The following is a 23,278-nucleotide window of genomic DNA, read 5'->3' on the forward strand; positions in this document are numbered from 1 at the left end:
TTGCAAGGGGCCCAGGAGCAGGGGATCAAGAGTACCTTTTGATTATTTCTGTTCCTTTCTGGGTGGGCAATTCCAGTTGGCATTGATGGGGAAGGAGAGATCAAACCCTTAAGCACTGTGACACCAAGCGCCCTGCAGTTGCTGAGATAGCTTGCTGAGATTGGAAAACACTGTTCCAGAGCATCTGTAAAATTCTCAAATAAAGAAACATCCAAATAAATCTCCAGTTGAGCCTCTTGTGAACTGTTAGAAGACTTGTTTAATTCATCTTGTGGCTTCTCCTGCATCTTCCCTTGCGGGCAACTCAGATCCTGAATGCAGATCAACCAGTCCATGGTTGAAATTGCTGTCATTTAGAGACAAATTAATAGAGTTGGAAGGGACCTTGTAGGTCAACTAGTCCAACCTCCTGCCCAAACAGGAGATCCTACACCATTCTGACAGAGGGCAGCTCAGTCTCTTCTTGAAAGTCTCCAGTGATGAAGCTCCCATAACTTCTGAAGGCAACTTCTGTTCCATGGGTTGATTGTTCTCACTGTCAGAACTTTTCCTCTTATTTCTAGGTTGAATCTCTCCTTGGTCAGTTTCCATCCATTATTCCTTCTGGCCTTCGGGTGCTTTGGAAAATAGCTTGACCCCTTCCTCTCTGTGGCTGCCCCTCAAATATTGGAACATTGCTATCATGTCTCCCCTGGTCCTTCCCTTCACTGGACTAGCTATGCTCAGTTCCTGTAACCATTCTTCATATGTTTTAGTCTAGTCTCCAGTCCCCTAATCATTCTGGTTGCTCTCCTCTGACATATGGCCTCTGGATAGCAGAAACGTTACGTTTTTCTGCTTATTATAAAGAGTGGGACTTGCCGTTGGCCCATGTAGCGAAGGAAAACGGCAGAATCGGCGCCACTCGAGAGGGAACTCGGAAGCGTTCAAAAGGTGCTACTCTTCAAAGAGATGGACGTCTATAAGGCGTTCGGTAGCAGGGTGGGATAGAGCGCCGCATGCCCAGAACGGCCGGTAGTCGCTTCCGCAAGAGGAGGGGCCGAATTGAGAGTGCTTCGGAGTCCTACTTCCGTGAAGGGTTTGATTGCCATGGAGGAGGCTCAGCCTGTTTGTAGCTTCCTCTTCAAAAAGCGTCGTTCCGCGCCTGGGAGGGCTCAACGTAAGAGGCCGAGCAGCGACCAGGACTCCGGTGAGAAGCCACAGCCCGTTGCTGCTCTTAGTCTCCAAATGTATTTGCGGCGGGATGGTAACACGGCGGGTGGGACGCGGTCAGCTTGTGCCCTGAAATCTCACGCTCCTGAACCAATAGAGTAAGAGGTTATGTTGCTTTGGGGATAAGAGTGGCTGTGAGCCCCGAGTTGCCTCGCCTTTTCCATGACAACCTGGAACACATGTCTCTTTCACAGAAAAAGAAGCAGCTTCCCCGCTGGATTTTCTTGCCAAGAGTGTAGCTCGTCCTACAATGTGTAAACATGTACTTTTCTTTCATCCCTGCCATTGCGCATTTATTACTCGATGAGTAATGTTAAGAGTGGATTCCGTGGGGAATATTGTCAGGATTAGTTATCCCAAGCCTTAGCAGTTGCTTTTAAACTTTTAAAAATTAAACTACTTAACTTTTAAAATTGAGTAAATTAATAAAATATACCATAGTTTTAACTATGCTCCATGTGGAAATGTGCATTCTCATTTGTCTTAAATTGCTCTAAAAAAAGTGAACAATTATTATTTGAAGGAGAGGTAACCTTGCTTGTCTTTTATGAGAACAGAGCAAAAGTACAATCTCAGGTATTGGGAAAAAATTGCTTGGCTTTGTTTATAATAATTTGAATGTTATAATTCAATTTAATGGTTTTTTGACTAAGAATGAGTTTGGAATCTAGAGAGGCAGCTGCACTCTGCTAGTGTTCACTGCTAAATGTATAATTTTCCAACACTGTACGATTTCCATCTGCTTAAAGGTAGCAGTGGTGATGAAGGCAGCACTGTAATCAGGAAGGAGAGACGAAAGGAAGTTTCCAACCCCATGATTCAGAAGGTGATGTATACTGTATATCAATTTTCTCAAGTACATATGTTCTCAGGAGGTCACTGTGTCTCAGATAGGCGGGTGTGAGTCCCTTTTTGTGAAATGGGGCCTTGGAGTTCAGGTGGGCCTTTTTGTTATGTACCTATCTCCCTGCTACGTTTCATCGGCCCTGCCAGAGCTGCTGGATGTGTTAGCTGGATTGGCGGTTGATTTCCCAGGATCATAAGCCTGGGGTTTCAATTTGCCTTCCATTGGCGAGACATCTGAGTCAGCTCGGGAATTCATGGCTTCCATGATGGCTATGGACCTAACTCAGTTAATTCAAGACCCCACCCATAATGGGGGATGCACGCTTGACCTGATTTTTGTGTCTGGGCAGTGTTGTACGCCGCTCTGAGTCCTTGGGAGAAGGACGGCATATAAATCGAATAAACCTCAAACCTCATATGTATTGCCTCTTGTATATTTATTGATCTGATAGTCTCATTGACTCTCGTTTTCCAGACCAAGAAAAGTATGAAAACAAAGACTTCATATGAGTCAAACAGTAGTGATGATGATAATAAACCTGAAGCAGTTGGAATTGCGTATAAATCAACACGATCTGCGGTATGAATATTCTTAAAACAGTGTCCGCTGTAGTATATTAGATGACTTTTGATAGATTGTAAGAGTTTTGTTTCCCAGCAATTAAACAATTGCAAGAAAATTTGAGTTAGTATTAATGGGGTTTCACAAGATCTTTGCCAACATCTGGTGGCCATTTTAAAAATTTTGTAATGTAACTTGGATGATACATACTTGTACAAAATGAGGTTGTCATTGGTTTCATTGCCTGAATCAAAGGAATCTCATTTTACTCTTCTTAACTTCTATGAGAATTTTATTTAAAAATGAGCTAAATTATGTAACTCTGAAATTTAACCATTCATCTGCTAGAGTTCAGCTTTTTTGTAATAAATTTAATTATGGTAATAAAGACTGAGGTTTATTTTCCTTTCTGGGCTACTAATGGAGTTTTCATATTTCAGAAACCTGTGGGTCCAGAGGACATGGGTGCAACAGCTGTATATGAACTGGACACAGAGAAGGACAAAGATGCCCAAGCCATTTTTGAACGCAGCCAACAAATCCAGAAGGTACATATTTTTCAGAGTATAAGACACTCCGAAGTATAAGATGCACCTAGCTTTTGGGGAGGAAAACAAGAGAAAAAAAAAATCTGCTTCTGCCTCCCAGAAATTTGCCTCTTTGCAAATTTTAGAAGATATACACTGTTGTTGCTTTTAAAATGGATGTGGCTTTCTGGAAGTATACATTATTCTCTACTGTTTAAAAGAAGATACAATAGCGCTGGGCCTCTTCAGATCAAACATTTTAAAAAACTTTATTTTGTTAAATTGTCTAGAACTATAAAAAAGCAATTTTTTAAAAAAATAATTCTTATAATTTGAACATTCTATAGGCATTTATAGTTATTGACTGCCCTGCATGCAGCAAGCAGCCTTTTTCAGTTTAGCCTGAATAGAAGAAAAAAAAATTGTCTCTGCCTCTCAGAAATATGCCTCTTTGCAGCAAACAGCAAGTTTCACTTTCAATTTCAGTTTAAGCATGAGACTCCCGATGATCAGCTGTTTCAAGCTGAAGGGATTGCCATAGCCTATTGCCCTCTTCACAAGCCCCACTTTCTCCATTTGCTGCAAGGAGGTAAATTGTTGGGAGGCAGAGGCCAAAAGGTGGGGGCTGGTGGATGGCTAGGGCTACATGGTGTATAAGATGCACCCATATTTTCACTCTCTTTTAGAGGGGAAAACGGTGTGTCTTATACTCTTAAAAATATGGTAGGTATCTAGACAATTGTCTTCTTTGCTTAAAGTCTTTATATATCAACAAGCAATCAAAGGGGAAAAATGTCATACTGTTTATATATGTTGATGTTTAATATTTTTTCTTTAGTATTTCTTCCGCTTCGAAGTCTACTACCAGGATTTTCAGATGATTTGTAACATGACTAGCATCTCTTTAATCTTGCTTATACTTTTATTTCTGTTTCCATTTCTCACTATATTTCTGCTGCTGTTCCAATTTTATCTGGTATTGTTTTCAGTCTTGTGTGGAAGCCTGACAGATGCTTTAATGAGCAGCATAGCAGAGAGATCTCTGGACTTGCAGAAAATAGACTGCTTCTTAATCATTTTGAAACATGCACAGTTCATTTATTTATGATTGATTTAATTTGTATGGCCACCCATTTCACCTATATGACTTTGGATTGCTCACAACACTGAGTAGATGATCATATGGCCATTGCCATTTTTTTTTAATTTCAGGAACTTCAAGGAAAGGAAGACGATAAGATTTATCGAGGAATTAATAATTATCAAAAGTATGTAAAACCAAAAGATACATCCATGGGAAATGCTTCTTCAGGCATGGTAAGGTAAGGAGAAAATGCAATGTTCATTCCAAGAAAAAGTATATGGAATTAGCTACCTGAGGATGCATTTCATAGTATGGGAAAATTTGTCAGTTTAATTCATTTTTCTATCTGCTAATTATTTCTGTTCTCTTAACTTGATGATTTACTTTTAACAGTTTTGTAATATTTGTAAAGAATGGCCTTCATATTCTAAGAGGAAACTAGATATTTCCAGTTTTAAACACATGAATGTAAATCTCACCCTGCTATTCAAAAGTCAGTGAACCCCTTTGATTGAAAAAGGGAGTCTGATTATCCATCAAATCATTGTGGTCTTCCTCAAATCTTACTACTTTGGTGGTATTCATTTATTGTTATAGATGCAACCCTTTTTATTATTTACAGTCATTTAATCTTTTCTTAAGTTTTTGTTGTTTATTTCAGGAAGGGACCAATCCGAGCCCCAGAACATCTCAGGGCCACTGTGAGGTGGGATTACCAGCCAGATATATGTAAAGACTACAAGGAAACTGGGTTTTGTGGCTTTGGAGGTAAATTATTTTTTTATATACTTTCTGATTGTTTATTGATTTGGATTAGTTGGCAGCAGAACAGAAATAATTGACACCATTGTTAAGTGTTTCTTTTTCTTCCCTACAGATAGCTGCAAATTTCTGCATGACCGATCAGATTATAAACATGGGTGGCAAATTGAGCGGGAACTGGATGAGGGACGCTATGGACTTAATGGTATGAGCAATCCCCTTTCTTCTGGTATTCAGCAAATGTAACTGGTTGTGATGAAAATAATGTATTTCAAATTCATATAGGATATGACAAATAGCAGGTGCAAGGTTGGGTGGAATTGAATTATACAATTACTTACTTACTTACTTACTTACTTACTTACCTACCTACCTACCTACCTACCTACCTACCTACCTACCTACCTACCTACCTACCTACATACATACATACATACATACATACATACATACATACATACATACATACATATATATATATATATATATATATATATATATATAATCTCGCACAAGCACGAAGCCGAAAATACCACCCTGAAGATGGCAAGTGAGACCTCGCCGGAACGTTGCCAAGACAATCTCAATCTTACACGGGAAAAGATCCAAATACAACAAGATCAACCCCCCCCCCCACACACACACAATAGGAATGAGAAAAAAATGTTTCCTTCTCTTGCGTATCTGTGCGCATGTGTATGTAATTGTAGAGTTTGGGTACATGTGTGCAATGGGGACTGAAAGTTATCTGCATGGATTCATATTAACAGATTGAAAATGAAAACATTTGGAAGAATCTATATAGGGAAGAGATACATTTCTCTTGATTTAATAAGAGTTTTAATAAAGATTTTAGGTTTTCAAACTCGTAATTAAATATAAATTTTGTAGCACAATGTAGCTATATTTGTATTTTCTGGTATCTTGATTATATGATGTTTTCAGAGTATCAATTTTCGGATAACTTCAAGAGCTAGGGCCAGTTGTGAACTGTTTTTCTTTGCGCATATGGGCTGTCTTGTCTTAGTACATACAGTCGACTTACATGTATAATTTATATCAACTATTTTGATAGCCTGTGATGGTAATAAGCAAGTAAATTCTCTGCAGAGAACAAATATGTATGTGCCTGCCTTCTTCATCTGAGAACTGTGGGAGGGAATAGAAGCCAACTGTCTTAAGTGATTATTTTAGTAAAATTATTTTTATCTGACTTGTTAATGTTACCCCTTTTGGCAAGAATAACTGCCTACATGGAGTTGGTAGAAGATAAAACATATGTCCTTGTTGTTAGCAGAACAATTTAGCAGATACTTTTTCCTTTTCTACAGATGATGAAAATTATGAAGTAAGTAGTGATGAGGATGAACTGCCTTTCAAATGTTTTATTTGTAGAAGCTCCTTCAAGAACCCTGTGGTAACCAAGTAAGATTATCTTTTTGTTAATATTGACATTTTTAAAGTGATCTATGGTCTTTAATATGGCAGTTTTGAGACTGACAGGTTGTCAAACATCTATACAATCACGTGAAAAATACCCTAGTGTTTATATATAATTTACTACCTTAAAAATATTGATGGCCCTAAAGAGATACTAATGCTGTTCTTAAGAAATGTACATTTGAAGTGACTAAAATGTAAGATTTTCTTGAAAATGAAAAAAAAAAATGCTACTTCTCTACTAGAAATTTGCAGCAATTATCTTATGTTGTCTTAGGTGTAAACATTACTTTTGTGAAAACTGCGCCCTACAACATTACCGCAAGTCTCAGCGATGTTATGTATGTGATAAACAGACTAATGGTGTCTTCAATCCAGCCAAAGGTATTTGGCCCCTATTTCATTTTTAACTGGAGCTGGTGGGGAGTGACTGGACTTGGTTTTATGACCTTTTAAATGTTAATTAAGAGAATGCTACAGTTGTTAAGTGAACCTGTCAGAGTTGCACAGCTGGTGAATGGAGTCAGAGATGCTGACATGAATCAGTTTTATATAAATATATTTACAGTAAATAAGAGGCAAACAGCATCATCAGGTAAAAATCAACACATCAAGAACATCATGAGTGCACACACAGCACACAGAGAAAAAAGTTGGGAAACAAGGAAATTTATTTTTTACTCACAGCAACCAATCACAGCTCAGACTTCATCATTCAGTGGCCAGCTGTCTTTGACCAATTAGCCATAACTATTATATTTAGTCATTGTCCAGTTATTCACTGTTCCAGCAATTACAATTTAAATATCTTAACAGAATCTATTATTTTTTATGGAGCAGTTTTAGCCAAAACCTGGAAGTGGACACTGGTTGTTTTTTGGGGGGAGGGGGGAGTTGTAAATCAGTCATGTGACTTCGACACTGCAAACAGCTGTAAATGTGGATGGCAAGCACCCAAAATACAGTAAGGTAACTGCAGGGGTGGCCAATGTTGGAAATTTGAAACTAGATCACTCGTGGCTTTGGAGGGAGGAGTCTGTCATAACTTTGGAGTGACTAAATGACAGGTTGTAAGTCAAGGGCAACCTATACAAACAAAATATTCTCTAATGATAGACCTCAGAGTGTATATTTTATATATGTATATATAGCTTTTAAAAACATGTATGTGCTATATGTAAAACCTATTGACAAAAATCTTAGGAAAAAGCCTTCAGATTTCTGTATTTCTCAAAATGTTTCCTTAATCATGACTAGAAATACATTTAGGAGCAGGTGATTTGTATGTTGACATTTTCATGAGCACAAGGGATAGATCAGCAGGAGAGACATCTGCACGTTCCGTAAAATACCTCTGGTCACTGATTGTAATAAGTGATTTGATGATTTGCCTCAGTCAAGACATGTATTAAAGATAACAAAGATAGACCGTTGGCTTACCTGAACGGTCGTTCTCGGGGCACTGCGAAGAGAGTCCAAATGCTGGGTTAACACAGCCTATCTGCCCTTGGACTGAGTGATGTTTTTGTTGACCACGCCTCCCTTTGCCTCTGCATGCTCAGTTCGAAAACGAAGGAAACCGTCCTGTAATCAGTTACAGTCAATACAGTCACATCGTTCAATATAATAAACACCCGGGTGGGTTTGGACTCTCCTCGCAGTGCCCCGAGAACGACCGTTCAGGTAAGCCAACGGTCTTTCTCCAGTGCACTGCTCAGAGAGTCCAAATGCTGGGACATGCCCAAGCTATTGAGTCCCAGGGTGGGGAAGCGCCGTAGCCTCTGGCATTTCAGCCACTCTTTGTAACACTCTTCTGCCAAAAGAGGCTTCGGCTGAGGCAAAGGTGTCAATCTTATAGTTTTTAATAAAGGCCGTGGGGGAAGCCCAAGTGGCCGCTCTACAAATGTCTAGAATAGAGGCCTGGGTTGCCCAGGCTGCAGACGTTGCTGCGCTCCTAGTGGAGTGTGCGGTGACCCGTCTCGGAGCTGTTTTGCCCCGGTGTTCATAGGCCAGCTTGATGCAAGCGCGTAGCCAACGTCCCACAGTGTGAGAGGAGACCTTGTGGCCCAGGGACGCAGGGAGGAAGGAGACAAAGAACGCCTCTGACCGGCGGAAGTCTTTTGTCCTCTTTACATACGTTCGCACGGCTCGTCTCACGTCCAGCTTGTGCCACTCACGCTCCTTGGGGTGAGAAGGATGGGGACAGAAGTTGGGCAAAATACCGTATATACTCGAGTATAGGCCGACCCGAATATAAGCCGAGGCACCTAATTTTACCACAAAAAACTGGAAAAGTTATTGACTCGAGTATAAGCCTAGGGTGGGAAATGCAGCAGCTACCGGTAAATTTCAAAAATAAAAATAGATACCAATAATGTTTTTGAATATTTATTTCAAAGAAAAACAGTAAACTAGCGGTGTATTCAATGAAATACTTCACTCACCTCATGATGCTGATGTCCCGCTGTGATGATGATGTCCCGTGTAGCCGCGGGAGCGATGTCCCGCCTCCTATGACACACGGCACAGTGATTCCTATCATTGGATCACTGTACCAGAGGAGGTGGGACATCGCTATGTGGCTGCTTGCCATAACAAGGAGGAGGTGGGACATCGTTGCAGAGCGGCAGGAGGGGGAGGAAGGGGAATCGTAAGACAGCCCTGCATTACATTAGAACGTGAGGAGGGGGGATGGTGCGGTGCGCGCTGCGCGGCAAACTGACACAGAGGGAGGGGAAACTCACAGGGGCACTGGGCCATTCACGAGTGTCACCCAGCGGCATGGCCCCGCCCCTTTTTCTCCTCCATTTCGGGCAAATTTTTCACTGACTCGAGTATAAGCCGAGGCGGCTTTTTTCAGCCCAAAAAGTGGGCTGAAAAACTAGGCTTATACTCGAGTATATACAGTAAGCTCTTGAGACCTGTGAAACAGAGTGTTAATTTTCGGAGCAAATGACGGATCAAGTCTCAAAATTACTCTGTCTGGGTGAACTACGCACAAATCCTCCCTGACAGAGAGCGCAGCCAGCTCGGATACCCTGCGAGCGGATGTAATGGCCACCAGGAAAGCCGTCTTGATAGTAAGGTGCCGCAGACTAGTCTTTCTCAAAGGCTCAAATGGGGCTTTGGTCAGGGCCTTAAGCACAAATGGAAGGTCCCATGACGGATACCGGTGAACAGCTGGAGGGCTGATGTTCGCTGGTCCCTTGAGAAAGCTCTTGATCTGAGGGAGTTGACTCAGTGAGCGAGAAGAGCCCTTTGCCAGGATGGTAGACAGCACTGCAACCTGGCGTCTGAGGGTGCTGACCGCAAGGCCCTTATCCAGACCCTCCTGCAAAAAGTCTAGGGTCTGAGGGATCGAGGCTGAAGAGGCCTCTATGACTCTAGTCTTGCACCACTGTGAAAATGCGGCCCAGGTGGCATCGTAGATTCTAGTAGTAGAAGGCCTCCTGGACGCTTGTATTGTTCGAATGACCTGGTCAGAGAACTTTTGCTTTCTCAGGAGCTCCCCTTCAAGTGCCAAACGGCTAGCTGCAGCCACTGGGGCTCCGGATGGGTGATGGCCCCTTGGCTGAGGGCAATTTTGTCCCGGGGAATTCTCCAAGGTCTCTGAACTGAGAGACTGACCAGGTCTGCGTACCAGGGCCTTCTGGGCCAGAAGGGAGCCACCAGAATGAGGTCTGCCTTTTCGGCCAGGAGCTTGTTCACCACTTGAGGGATGAGCGGAAGCGGAGGGAAGGCATACAGAAGTCCCTGAGGCCACACTGACCTCAGTGCGTTTGTTCCCTCCGCCTGGGGCGAGTGGTAGCGACTGAAGAAGCGTGGGAGCTGTGTGTTGTTGTGTGTGGCAAACAGGTCTACCTGTGGCTTGCCAAATCTCACGATCTCCTGGAACAGGTCCGGGTGCAGGCGCCACTCCGAGTGGTCGATGCGTTGGCGACTCAGCCAGTCTGCCTCCCGGTTGCTTACGCCGGAGATGTGATCTGCACTGAGAGAAGCCAGGTGACGTTCCGCCCACCTGCCCAGCGCTTCCGCCTCAATTATGAGGGCCTTTGATCGAGTGCCCCCTTGTCGGTTTATATGCGCTTTTGTCGCCACATTGTCATCAACAGTACGTGAGCCCCTTTTACTAGGGCGGCGAACTTTCTCAGCGCGAGGCGAGCTGCCCTCAGTTCCAGCCAATTGATGCTGTGGGCAGCCTCCCTCTGAGTCCCTCGGCCTTGAGCTAGATGTCCCTGACAGTGGGCGCCCTACCCCAGGAGGCTGGCATCCGTGGTGACAACTAGCCTTTCCGGCTCCTTGAACAAGCAGCCCTTCCTGATTGCCTTGGACCTCCACCATGCCAGAGACCGGATCACCTTTCGTGGGAGCCGAACCCACTTGAGTGAGTTGCTGTTCTTGGCCCTCTGCATTGGCAACAGAAACCACTGCAGCTCCCTGGTGTGAAGACGAGCCCAGGGAACCACCCTCAGGCACGAGATCATTATCCCCAGGAGCTGGGACAGCTGAATGATGGGTACCGACCTGGCAAGGCTGCAGTGCAGCCGATCTGGAGAAAGAAATACCTGGCAGGAGGTGGAATTGATGACTGCACCCAGGTGCTGTATACAGGTGGATGGCCGGAACTGGCTCTTCTCCATGTTGACAGAGAAACCATGGTGCTGCAGGGTCTGCACAGTTAGAGAAACATCGCGGTGTGCCTGCTTGGTGGTGAGAGAGTGAATGATTATGTCATCTAAATAACATTTTGGGCGAACCGGATGGTTGCGGAGATGAGCTGCTAGCACTGCCAGAATTTTGGTGAATGTTCTGGGCGCAGATGATAGCCCGAAGGGAAGTGCCCTGTATTGGAAATGCTTCCCTTCTGCATAGAACCTCAGGAACCGCCTGTGGGCCGCATGGATGGGGACATGCAGGTAGGCCTCCTTGAGATCTATTGATGTCAATAGGTCCCCCTCCCTCACACAGTCCAGGATGGAGTGGAGAGACTGCATCTTGAACCTCTTGTAAGCCAGATGTTGATTTAGACCTTTGAGGTCCAAGATGGCCCTCCACCCCCCTGAACTCTTGGGCACTAGGAAGAGGATCGAATAGAAGCCCCTCCCCTGCTGACCCCTGGGGACTGGCTCTATCGCCTCTATCTCTAGGAGATGGCGGATTTCTGCCCTCATGCGCTCCCTCTTCTCTGGGTTCCTGGGGGTAGGACAGCGAATAAACTTTCTCTGGGGAAAGGTTAGGAAGTCCAGGACAAGGCCCCTGCGAATAGTGTTGAGGACCCACTTGTCCAAAGTTATCTCCTCCCACCTGTCGGCATACAGCCGTAGCTGACCCCCGATGGGGGGGATCCCTGCGACCGTCACTTTCCTTTACGAAAAGGCGGGGAGCCACCACTGTTGTTTCCTCCTCCTCGGAACGTTCTCCGAAAGGAAGACTGGGATTGGTTGGCACGAGCACCGAAGGATCTGTCTTGGTGCCTATCCCCCCCTGCCTGAAAGGTTCTCTGATAGGAGGAAGGGTGAGAGGATTGCCCTGCTTCCTGACTCCTGTAAGGTCTTTTACGAAAGGACCCCGCCCCTTTCCGGTCACTCCATTTAAAGGTTGCAGGAAGGATTTTGCGTTTGTCCTTGGTTTAGGTGACAAACTTGTCCAGGGCCTCTCCAAACAGAAGGCCTCCTTTAAATGGGGCCGATGCCAGCTTCCACTTGGCCTTCACTTCGGCCTGCCAATGCCTGAGCCATAAGAGGCGTCATGAGGTGATGTTGGAAGCGAGAGCCCTGGAAGAAAATTTTGCTGCTGTCAAGGTGGCATCCGCCGAATACTCGACAGCGGTAATAATCTTGGTTAGCTCATGGCGCCATCTAGATTTCCTGGGCGGTGGTCTGGACCTGAGTTGGCGTAGCCAGAATAAGGTGGCCCTGATAAAGAAAGAGGCAGAGGTGGATGCCTTAATGGCCCAGGCAGACACCATGTGTGTTTTGTGACACGCCTTTTCTGACCTCTTATCTTCTGCCTTAAGACCCTCTAGGAGCTCAGCTGGCAGGTTGGAATTGGAAGTCAGAGACACAACTGGGGCATCTACTTTCGGGAATTTGAGGATTTCCTCCATTTTATCCTCCAGGGCATACAGTGTTCTGTCCCCCCCACTGGGGTTGGTCAGGGTGCCTGGCTGTAGCCACTGGCGCTGCACAGCGTCCATAAAGAGGTCTAGCACAGGAATCACCTCAGGAGTTTCTACTGTCTCCTTGAATAAACCGTGCTTATGATCCCTGGAAGTGGAAGCTTGAGAGGTCTCAGGCCTGGAAGTGGGGCCTAACTCTGTGGCCGTCATGGCTTTGTGCAAGATAGACTTGAATAATGACGGCTGAAACAGGCCAGTGAATTTTGGTTTGTCAGGGGTAGGGTTTTCGTCCTCAGAAAGCACGAAAATTTCCCCTTCCTCCTGCTCAGAACTTGAAAGCCCAGATTGAGATGGGCTGGAAGATGAAGAGGAGGATACAGGCTCCTTGGAGGTGGAGGCCTTAGGTTTGCGTTTTTCCTTCGGGGCCTTGCCCTTGCGAGAGCCCCTGTGCTTAATGCCTTCAGCTATCCCTTGGGAAATGGCTAAGGAAATTACCTCCCTCATTTCATCAGAAAGAGCAGGGCTTTTTCCCCTTTGCATTTTCTGCCTACTGGGCCTGCGATGGCTAGGTCTGCCTGAGCTGGATTCACCCTTCCCACACAGGGAATTCTGGACAGAATCTCGTTCCTCTCCAATGGAAGAGCTAGGGGAGTCGGGGTACCCCCAAGACGCTTCAGGAGATGGATCCCTGGATATATAGTTATCCCCAGACAAGAATTCACTGTCCCCGGGGGATTGGGCCTCACGATCAGGGGAAGCTTACTCCCTGCTGCGATGGTCTGTGCTAGGTTCTGGCTGCTGGGGCCTTGAAACCTCCCTGGGATCCACTGAGGCTCTTGGTGAAGACCTTTCAAGTGAGCCCTTGTGCCCTTTGCCTTTCTTTACAGAGGGATCCAGCTTACTGCGTTTGCTGGAGGGCCCTGCCTGTTCCCCTAAGGCCTCCCTGCATTCCTCAGCCATTTCAGGTCCCCACGAGGCCTGGAAGATAGCTGGAGCTGGGATGGGCACGTGCTGGCCTTTGAGGTCCAAATGCGCTCGCAGAATCTTCAGGAGGGAAGGGCCGCCTGGGGGTCGGATTCCTTCCTCCCACCGCCCTCGGTTCCCCGAGACTTAGCTTGCAAACAGGAGGGAGAGACTAGCTGGCTCCCCAGGCTAATCTCCGGCCTCCTTGCGGCGTTCTGCAGTTGCTGAGGGCTGGCTGAGGCTCTGCTGATGCTGCTTCGGCTCTCCGCTTCTCCTGCTGACTGTAGATGCAAGGCTGGGGGAATCGGCTCTCCACACGAGCCGCACGTTCTCTCTCTCTCAACGCGCTCTGAAGCGATTCAAAATGGCAGCTGCGCACGCAACCTCCTCCCGCTCTTTTCAGCCTTACAGCCCAGAAAAGCGCACGAAGGCTCCAACCGTCGCCGCTGTTGCCGGGCAGAATGGAGCAGCTGAGGGAACCCTAGCAACCCGGCCTGCCGGCTTCAGAGCCTTCTCAGAGCCTTCACTGGGGCTTTTTCCCCCTGGGACTTTCCTGTTCCGACTGGGAACCTCGCTTACCCCACTAGCTGCTCCTGCCGCTCGCCAGCCTCCGCTGTACGAGCCCTTTCCGATCCTTTGCAGTGCTTGCGACCAGCAGCAGCAGAGAAGCCCGGTAGCCCTTCTTTTAAAGCGTCAGAAACCTCAATGGAGGCAATTTGACAGCTTCTGTAGAAACTGTAATTTTCTTTATCTGAAGGTTGGTCGTGGTCCAAAGTGGGAAACTTTTTCCAGCCTATCTGACTTTAGACTGGAGCTCTCCCAAAACAGTCCTAATGGGCGGACTGAGTTTTCGAACTGAGCATGCAGAGGCAAAGGGAGGCGTGGTCAACAAAAACATCACTCAGTCCAAGGGCAGATAGGCTGTGTTAACCCAGCATTTGGACTCTCTGAGCAGTGCACTGGAGAAATGCTATTTTCCATATTAGGATACAAGGCAGTAAATAATGAAATTAATTTTGACTCTTAACTCATGGGTGTCCAGCCTTTTGGTTTGCCTGGGCTATATTGAAGGAAGAATTCTCTTGAGTTGCCTATAAAATATATAGCTAATGCATATAAATTACATAATGTTAAAGGTTTATGATCTTATGAGGCCTTTACTAGCTGTTCAGAGCTGAATGCATCCCGCAGGATGAACAGGTCTGGTTGTTAAGTGAGGTAAATCAGAACTTTGGATTGTTAATGTAGTCAACCTCAATTTTCATAATATATTTTTGTTCTATAAGGAATATTTCCTTGAAAAGATTTTTAATATGTTTTTCCCTCTTCCAGGGGAAGATTCATTATTAGTAAATGAATTTGAAAAGGGGGATTGGGAAATAGATCAGCTAATCTTACTATTTTAAATGCACATTGTTCCTCAGTTTAAGAAAACTAATTCAATATGAATATAACTTTAAGAAGATTAAAATTACATTTCCAAACCTATGGAAAGTCTATCATTCAGTTTTTTTTCTGAGTAGGGAATTGTGTCACATACATAGAATTCAGTATGGTCCTCAGAATATAAAGGAAATGGCTTGGATAATTTGTATGGATCATGTTGTGAAGTATTACTTTTTAAATCTTGGATTTTGTTTTACAGAATTGTTAACAAAACTGGAAAAACATAAGGCTGAAGAAAGTCCCCGTGAAGATGCTGGAGAGCAAGATTAGAATTTTCTTTACTATTTTCATGCCTTACATCCTCCAGAGAAATAATTTGATTGCAGAATAAATAATTTATAGAAAAATAAATTGATCCATCATGCTTTGTGCTTCAACATACATTCCAAACAACTTTACAGACCAAGACCAAGATATTACTGATAGTAAAGAACATTATGAAAACAAAGCAATTCATTATTTTTTATTGCTTTAATGTATTGGGAAAAAAAGCGGGGGGGGGGGGCAAGGAAAACAAAAAACTGCACAAAAACAGCAGCTCAAAAACTTTGTATTTCTGAAAGTTAAAGGAAATAGTTCTTCCTGTGTTCCCAACTTCCCAACTTCTGTATTCTAAAAGGAAATAACTAGCAGAAATTAAATTGGCTGAACATCTTTCATGTTACTTCTTAAAACATATCCAATTGGTCTTTTGTGGTTTGGTATAAGAGTTCAAGACATTTCAAACAGTCCAAAGTAGTTAGTTATCTTGTGATTATAGTTTTAAGTCTGTTTTTTACTTATTGGGCACTGTACTAATCTCAAACCTTGTAATATTTCTACTATGTTACCTTTCAGGTTTCAATAGCAAAGATATAAATTGGGCTTGCTAGCTTTTATGTTTATTTTTTTTAATTACAGGGAGTTCATAATGCAGATTTATTGAAGAACATTGTAAAAATGCAGAAATCTTTTATTGGCAAGAAATACAGCTTAAGACATGAATACTTACAACCTGCAAATGCTAGTTTGCCAGAAAAGTTTTGGCTCAATGTTTGATTGAACAACGATTAAGTATATAGAAGAAGAATGAAACATTACTACACAAGTTGGGACGATTCATTATAGGAAGGAATTCCAAATTACCTTGTTAGATACAATTAAAGATATCTTCATATTCTAACCCTATGTCAATAGGATTTCTTCCTGCTAGTAAGCAATTCTGAGTAGATTTTTATTGGGTTTTTTTTAAGTGCATGGCACTCAGTTCCTTGGGACCACTGGCAAACCTACTAAAAGATTTTGGTTTCATTAAAAAACAATTGAGCACATATATTTTATGTCTTGCAACCAAAATTCAATACAATATTGTTAATTTTTTCCTCTCAAAGCCCAGGCTTTATTTTAATGCAAATGTCAGCTAGAACAACTTCCTATGCAAGAAACTGCAGTGTATTGAGCAGATTGCTTTGTAAAAATATTTCACAATGTTCTTCTATTGATAACCTAGAATTCCCAATCATCCATCTCAAGCTGCTCCATATTGGAAGCCAATCCAAATATATGGCTAGGATCTTGTGTCTGCATCCCTTCAAAACTGGTAATTGGCATGACAGGATATAGCAGTTCAGGAAGTGCTTCAGATGCCCGATGTTTGATCTAGAAAATAGGGAAGTAAAAACATAACCTAGAATTAAAAAATGTGATTAGATGCAATTGGACTCAGTCCAAGTTTATATATAACTCCACCTCACAGTGTCACTTTTTATACATAGGTAGTCCTTGACTTGTAAACCCATTATTGAGCTCAGAGATTCAATTAAGCAAAAAACATTAAGCTGCACATCACATGACTGCCTACATAATTGTTCAACAACTGCAATCCTGGCATTCCTGATTATGGTCATTAAGCAATCCTACAGATTGTGAACTGGACAGAGTCCCAGGTAAGGAACATGAGATGCTTCGGGTGGGTGAGACCCTGTGAAGTGCTACCCAGGAGCTGAAAACTTTCCCATTGAAATCCAAACTCTTCAGCCCCTGAACAAAGAGACATTTGTGCATAGCCTGTGCTGAGGTTCCCGCACCTGCTGAGGCACCTTTACCACTATCTTTCCACTGCTTATATTTCAGCTGCCGTTTGTTTATTGGAGCTGGCTACCAAAGGATGCATGGAAGAAAATGTCTTCAGTGGAATGCAGGAACAGAACTCTGATCCTGAAGATCTGATTCCCCTACCAAAGGAGGACAGCTCCTCTTGGGGTGTGGAAGAAAGTTTTTCAGTGTGGTAGAGAAACAGTTCAGATCATCAGGATTTCAGCTCTATTTCTCTACCCCTTAGAAGGCCGAGGTGGTGCAGTGGTTAGGGTGCAGTACTGAAGACCACTACAGCTGACTGTTATCTGCAGTTCAGCGGTTCTAATCTCACCGGCTCAAGGTTAACTCAGCCTTCCATCCTTCCGAGGTAGGTGAAATGAGGACCCAGACTGTGGGGGCGATATGCTAATTCTGTAAACCGCTTAGAGAGGGCTGAAAGCCCTATGAAGCGGTATATAAGTCTACCTGCTATTGCTATTCAACTCCTCTTGGCAGAGAGCTCTTTCAGCCAACCCCAACAGGTGCAAGCAGGAACAGCTTGCAATCTTCCCTGCCAGCTGCTTCTCCAATGCTTTAAGATTGCAAATAGATTGATAAGCATCTTCATTGCAATCACATAAACTGTGAAGAGGGGAGAGGCGTAACATTTTATATAAAATCCTTTCCAAGGCCATCAAGGACTGTATCTGGGTGTTCCTTGCACATACAGAAATAGGAAATAATTTAGCATCCTAATTATGTTGATAATCACTGAATAAATAAAGCAGAGTTTTACCTCTCATCCTTTTATAACTACTAAAAAAAAATAAGAGAAGAGTTCTTGATTTCATCTTTTCTTGATGACTTTGGATAGCATACTGCTGAAAATGCTGGATTACATTAGAAGTTTGTACTAAACAGCAGATTGTTGAACCCCAAAGGCACTTTAGTTCTTAGAAATTCTGCCAAACCTTTGTGGATTGTGTACAGTCAGACAGAATCAAACCTTTTTGATTGTTGGGAATTTGGGCTGAAAAGAAAATCTGCAAAGACCTTTGGGAAGGGATGAAAGAATGGTATATCACTTTTTACTCTTCTGCACAGCCTGTCATTCTTCCCAGTGCTTTTCTTACCTCCCCTTGTGAAGCCAAGGACTTCACTAGTAATTGCTAAATGGAAACACTATTCCTGAAAGAGCAGAGAGAAATGGGCCAATCAAGGATATGAGTAACTATCCAACCAGCCTATCCTCTTTCTCAGACCTTTCCTAACACCTCCTTCCTGTTACTCTTTCCTCAAAACCATTTCTGAGAGGAAGAGGCATGACTGGTCCTTGTCTCAAATAGAACATAAATATTTTAATCCAGATACAGGTTATTAAAAACCAGCTTTTCTGTATCGGAATGTAAAATTTTATAAGAACCAAAGACTAAAGTTAGCTACTATTTCCATCCCTTACAGAAAATCAACAGGCAATAAGGACTCGATGATGGAAATTCCAAAATTCTGGATCTCCAAAATATTTGCATTTTTACAAATGGAAAAAGGCATGATTCTGCAAGAGCATAATTCTTATTTTAAAAATATTTATCTATCTGGGTCTTTCTGCCTATTGCCCCAAATCAGCAAAAGCTAACTTCCAACAATAGATATCTGGCTCACAACATGCCTGACATCACGAAGTTATGATCGAGTTGCCAAAATCATACTGGAAGCTTTGTCAGAAGTTTGGGTTCAAATACAGCAAAAATTACTGGGAACACCAAACTGACAAATTTCTTGAAAATGAACAAGTCATGATATTTTAGGGCTTTCGAATCCAAACAGACAAGACATCTGGCCCAAAACATGCCTGACATCACTACTGTGGGAAAGAAAAAAGTCTGGTTCATTGATATTGCAATATTCTGACTTTGCAAAAAAACCTACCTTAATCAGAATTGCCTATATATTCAGACGTTAACAGCTCTAAGGTTCTTGGTTAGGACTTGAACTGTTAAATTTTTACCAGTCCCAGACTGTGAATCAAAATGACGATTAACCATAATAATGCACATTAATTTCAAAATAGCTTCATACTGTTTTGTTTACATATTCACAGAAATGGTTCCAAAGCAGCTGTAATTCTTGACTTTCTTTCTTACTCTCCACCAAAGTAAGAGTGAGAAAAGGATAAAATATGTCAAGGCAAGTGGTTGAAACTTACCTGTTTGAAAAAAGAATGGTTCAGCAATGCATTTGCACTTGGCCTGCATATGAAAAAAAAAAAAGGTTATACACCAGGATGTAAAAGTTGCAGAAATTGGAGAAGATCCAGAAACTTTTCCCTTCAGAATATATATAAGATTCAAATATTGAAAAATACGGCTAAGAAAGAGAACAATATCAGCATCAAAAGCCAGGATATAGTTCTGCAATGGAGTTTTCTATGGCAGGCATGCCTACTACTACTACTTTCTTTTCTGCATGAATTTATTTGAGCTTTTCCAGGAAGAAAAGAAGTTATCTTAGGGAGCAGTAGTGAATACTCTGCTCTGACTCTCTGAACAAGCCAGAGAAAAGCAAAATAAGAGACTTCCTTCAGTTTTGGAAAGCCAATGTTATGTTAGCAATTGTTGCCTGGCAGTATGTTATCTGCCCTCAATTGATAGAATGTATAAAAGGGTATTCTCTAAGGCAGATGATATCCTGAGAGCCCTTCATTCAAGCTCACATGCTGATTGAATAAGCAACTTTTTCCTAAACACAGTGCTTACTAGAATTCTTGTCAAGACCCTGGAGGAAGAGTGAGATTTAGCTTCATCTTCTACTGATAGCGACTTGACCAATGTTTACCATTAACAATAAGGAATGAGTACTATCCACAAGTTACCTCTGAGCCAGGCACTGTTTCACATTAGCATAAATCCATACATCATATAAACTAATGGAGGCAAACAAGTACCATATTTTTTGGAGTACAAGACGTACCTTTCCCCCACAAAAAAGAGGGTGAAAATCTGGGTGCATCTTATACACTGAATATAGCATTTTTGGCCTCCTGAAACCCCACCCTCACAAAAATGGATGCGCTTGTAGAGTGCTCCTGGGGGTTGGGAAGGTGATAAAAATAAGCAAAAAAAATCAGCCCATTTTTGGTGAAAACGGACCAATTTTTTGCAAAAAAAATAGGGCATGCATAGGCTTTGGGAGGCCAGCAAAGTGCTCCTGGGGGCTGGGGAGGGCAAAGACGAGCAAAAACCAGCCTGGTTTTTTGCCCGTTTTTGCTCTCCCTAGCCCCGCCCCCCCAGGAGCACTTTACAAGGCTCCTAAAGCCTATGCATGCCCCCCCCTTTTTTGCCAAAAATTAGTCCATTTTTGCCAAAAACGGTCCGATTTTTTGCTTGTTTTTGTCCCTTCCCCAGCCCCCAGGAACACTCTACAAGCTTCCCAAAGCCTATGCATGCCCTGTTTTTTTGCAAAAAACAGGCCCATTTTCAGGCCTCTCAAACTTTGCATGCCTCTTTTTCACAAAAAATATGGCCTGCAGATAGTTTAGGAGGCCTGCAGAGTGCTACTGAGGGCCTGGAAGGGCAAAACCCTTTTAAAAAAATAATAATAATTACCTCTTCAAAATCTTGGTATGTCTTATACTCCAGTGTTTTATAGTCTGAAAAATACAGTAGCTCAATTCTGATTTTTTTAAAATTACCAAACCACCTGATTTGCAGAGGAATTCATTTGAAAATTCTATAAATTCTATAATCAGTGGGACAAAATATCATGCATGGAGTAGATATGAACACCTAATTTCAGCAAGCCAATAGTAGAACTTTCCCCTTGGAAAATGGCTTTAGTTGGCACTGGTTCTTGGAGTTTGGGGCAAATTTCAGGGGGAAAAACATCACTGTTGTTTGGTTTCCTAGTGATATATTTATTCTTCTCTTTGAAATATTTTGTTAACATTATTCATGAAAGAAATCAGACTACATTGTCATAGGGTCTGGATATATGAGAGCCCATCCTATCCTCAACTGTTTCTCCCCAACTGATAGAAAGGATGCTTTCCAGTTCCCTCTAGTAAATATTGTCATCTTATGGGAACAAGGAAGCATGTCTTCTCTGTTGTGATCCCTACCCAGCAGCCAGTGCCCTCCCTTTTGGGGATCTGAAAAGCTTTGAAGACCTATGTGTTTCTGGGCACTACTGTGGTTTATTGCCATTTTATGACTGCCTAAATTAGTGCAGGTTTCCAAGTGTTGTTTTTGTTCTTGGATTTTTCAAGCCACTCACTGGGCAATTTTTTTTTAAATGAATACCTAAATAAATTGGGGGTGGGGGGAGGAGCCTATGTTCATGCTGATTTGATTTTTTTGGTGTATGCATGCATATTGTTAGTGCAGTTATACACTAATGTACTTGTTAATGGTCTTTGCTGCAAAATTGTTTTATTAATTTACTGCAATTCTTGATCCTTTAATTGTAAAAGTGTTCCTTTTTTCAATTCATGGTCATGGTTTTTATTAGTGTTGGTGCTGTTGAGCACTAATGCAGGCACTTCAGACTTTAAAGTTTTTGGGGTGGGCCCTTTGAATTCCAACCAAGTCTTTCTTTTTGCTAATGCAGCAAGTTTTTTAGTGGGGAGGAAAACCCTATTTATTTAAAAAAAGGGCGGGGAAGTAATTTTAAAAATATTTTTGAAATAATTTCTATCTGAATGAACTGCTCAGATTATTTTCTGCCAAGCTGGTTATTATTGTATAGCTTGCCTTAGAGGAAGCTGAAAGAAATGTGGGAAATTAACATATTCTTTTAAAAAGAACATAAATTCTAACTCTTTAAAAATATTTTAAAAATATTTTCAATAAACATACTTAGGAAGTTAGGCTTTAAAGTCCTTTGAGGTAAGGACTGCATCATTTTTTTCTAAAGGAAATACGTAAAAACTTTAAAAAATATCTTTGGTTGATTTTTTTCTACAAGTTGGTTAGTTGGCAGCAGCATGGACTACAATGTCATGTAGACTTGCATTTGCATGAAAAGAAGAAGCCAAAGGACTTATTTTGCATTTCTACTTTTTTATAATTGCTGAAACTATTAAAAAATGGTTTTTTCTCTATCTGCATCACTAATCTGAACCTACTTGCTTTTTCATTTTCCAAGTTCTTTATCTGACAAATTTATATTTTCATTGATATTTTCATCGATTCCAAGAGCAACCAATTCCACAAACATATAACATGTTTAAAATCATCCAAAACCATTCAAAACTTGCTAATTTGGCATGGAGAAACTGATTCAACAGGGAAATAATATTCACATCTTTTGCAACACTTTACTTCTGCATACAAATGAAATAAAACTCAAACTCAAACTTAAAAACTTCCAACTGAATGTTGTTGAATATTTTAGCTCTGATTTTAGCTCCACCACTTCACAGATTACCATATCCCCTGAACTTCACTCTTTTCATTATACCTCAAGTCTGGGTTCCTTTGCAAGCATTGTTCTACAAAGTTGTGAAAATATGATGAGAAAGTACGGTGGTAAGGGTGCAGTGCTGCTTCACCATTAGAGGTTCTAGCATTGCTGGCTGCCATGCCTTCTCCAAGACTACTGCTAGCCCCAGAGCGTGATGGTTTCATAGTCAGCTCCTCTGGAGGAATAGTAGTTGTGTCTAGTAGACAAGGGACAGTTCCATTGAGTTTCTCCAAAAGCATCTGAAGCATAAGAACAAAATGTTTGGTGGAAAATATCACATTACTAGAGAGCAGTTAGTGTTATAACATTTCTAGTGACTTTATTGTCATATATACAGTCAGGGACTGAAGTGAAAGGGAAACAGAAAAATCTACCTGTGTTGCAGGCATATCTTTGAATGGAACATGGCCATTTGCTAGCTCACAGGCTGTTATTCCTACACTATAGATATCAGATTTTGCATCATAGCCTTGTAGGTTCTAAAATCAGAAAAGCAAAACAGTATTGAATTATAAATGTTATTCAAGTTATTCAATTCAAATTTAAATTTAAAAATATACAAGCTAAGCATATCATAACTACCCCTAAATCAATCATTCATCAATCAGACAATGTTTTTATTACAGCATCAATGTCAGAAAAAAAACTTTTCTTAAGAATGAATAAAAGATATTGAAATTTCTACAGTTAGTATACCAAATGATTTTAAAAAGACATTATCTGAAGCTGTTCAGAAATAAATTGTAAAATAGATGGTGAAAATGTATGCTATGCACACTTAAAGGTTGAGAAACAATACTAAA

The 23,278-nt window shown here is 42.1% G+C and overlaps 2 protein-coding genes across 3 annotated transcripts in view; one reads left to right on the plus strand and one right to left on the minus strand.

Annotated features, from left to right (window-relative positions):
• Positions 1–1,033: 1,033 nt before the first annotated feature.
• Positions 1,034–15,921, plus strand: RNF113A (ring finger protein 113A). Its single transcript, XM_032235380.1, has 10 exons — positions 1,034–1,189; positions 1,962–2,038; positions 2,534–2,638; positions 3,061–3,168; positions 4,360–4,469; positions 4,893–4,999; positions 5,109–5,198; positions 6,325–6,418; positions 6,711–6,817; positions 15,160–15,921. The coding sequence occupies exons 1-10, from the start codon at positions 1,090–1,092 to the stop codon at positions 15,228–15,230; spliced, it is 969 nt and encodes a 322-aa protein (XP_032091271.1). The 5' UTR covers positions 1,034–1,089; the 3' UTR covers positions 15,231–15,921.
• STRADA (STE20 related adaptor alpha) overlaps positions 15,898–23,278 on the minus strand; it is a 35,907-nt gene continuing 28,526 nt past the window's right edge. For both annotated transcript variants that reach the window (XM_032235378.1, XM_032235379.1), the window contains 4 exons: positions 22,850–22,954; positions 22,473–22,714; positions 19,222–19,264; positions 15,898–16,598 (listed from right to left, as the gene is read on the minus strand). In XM_032235378.1, the coding sequence (XP_032091269.1) occupies positions 16,446–16,598; positions 19,222–19,264; positions 22,473–22,714; positions 22,850–22,954 (543 nt within the window). In that variant the 3' untranslated portion in view covers positions 15,898–16,445. The remainder of the gene's footprint in view (positions 16,599–19,221; positions 19,265–22,472; positions 22,715–22,849; positions 22,955–23,278) is intronic.

Source organism: Thamnophis elegans, chromosome Z (genome assembly GCF_009769535.1).
Source record: "Thamnophis elegans isolate rThaEle1 chromosome Z, rThaEle1.pri, whole genome shotgun sequence".
Classification (NCBI taxonomy): domain Eukaryota; kingdom Metazoa; phylum Chordata; class Lepidosauria; order Squamata; family Colubridae; genus Thamnophis; species Thamnophis elegans.

What these genes read in the sequence shown, in the direction of transcription:
- RNF113A (XM_032235380.1), top strand. Translation starts at nt 1,090, where the DNA reads ATGGAGGAGGCTCAGCCTGTTTGTAGCTTCCTCTTCAAAAAGCGTCGT. An exon ending in GCAGCCAACAAATCCAGAAG is followed by an intron (nt 3,169 to 4,359) that starts GTACATATTTTT and finishes TTTTAATTTCAG; the next exon opens with GAACTTCAAGGAAAGGAAGA. An exon ending in TGTCTTCAATCCAGCCAAAG is followed by an intron (nt 6,818 to 15,159) that starts GTATTTGGCCCC and finishes TTTGTTTTACAG; the next exon opens with AATTGTTAACAAAACTGGAA.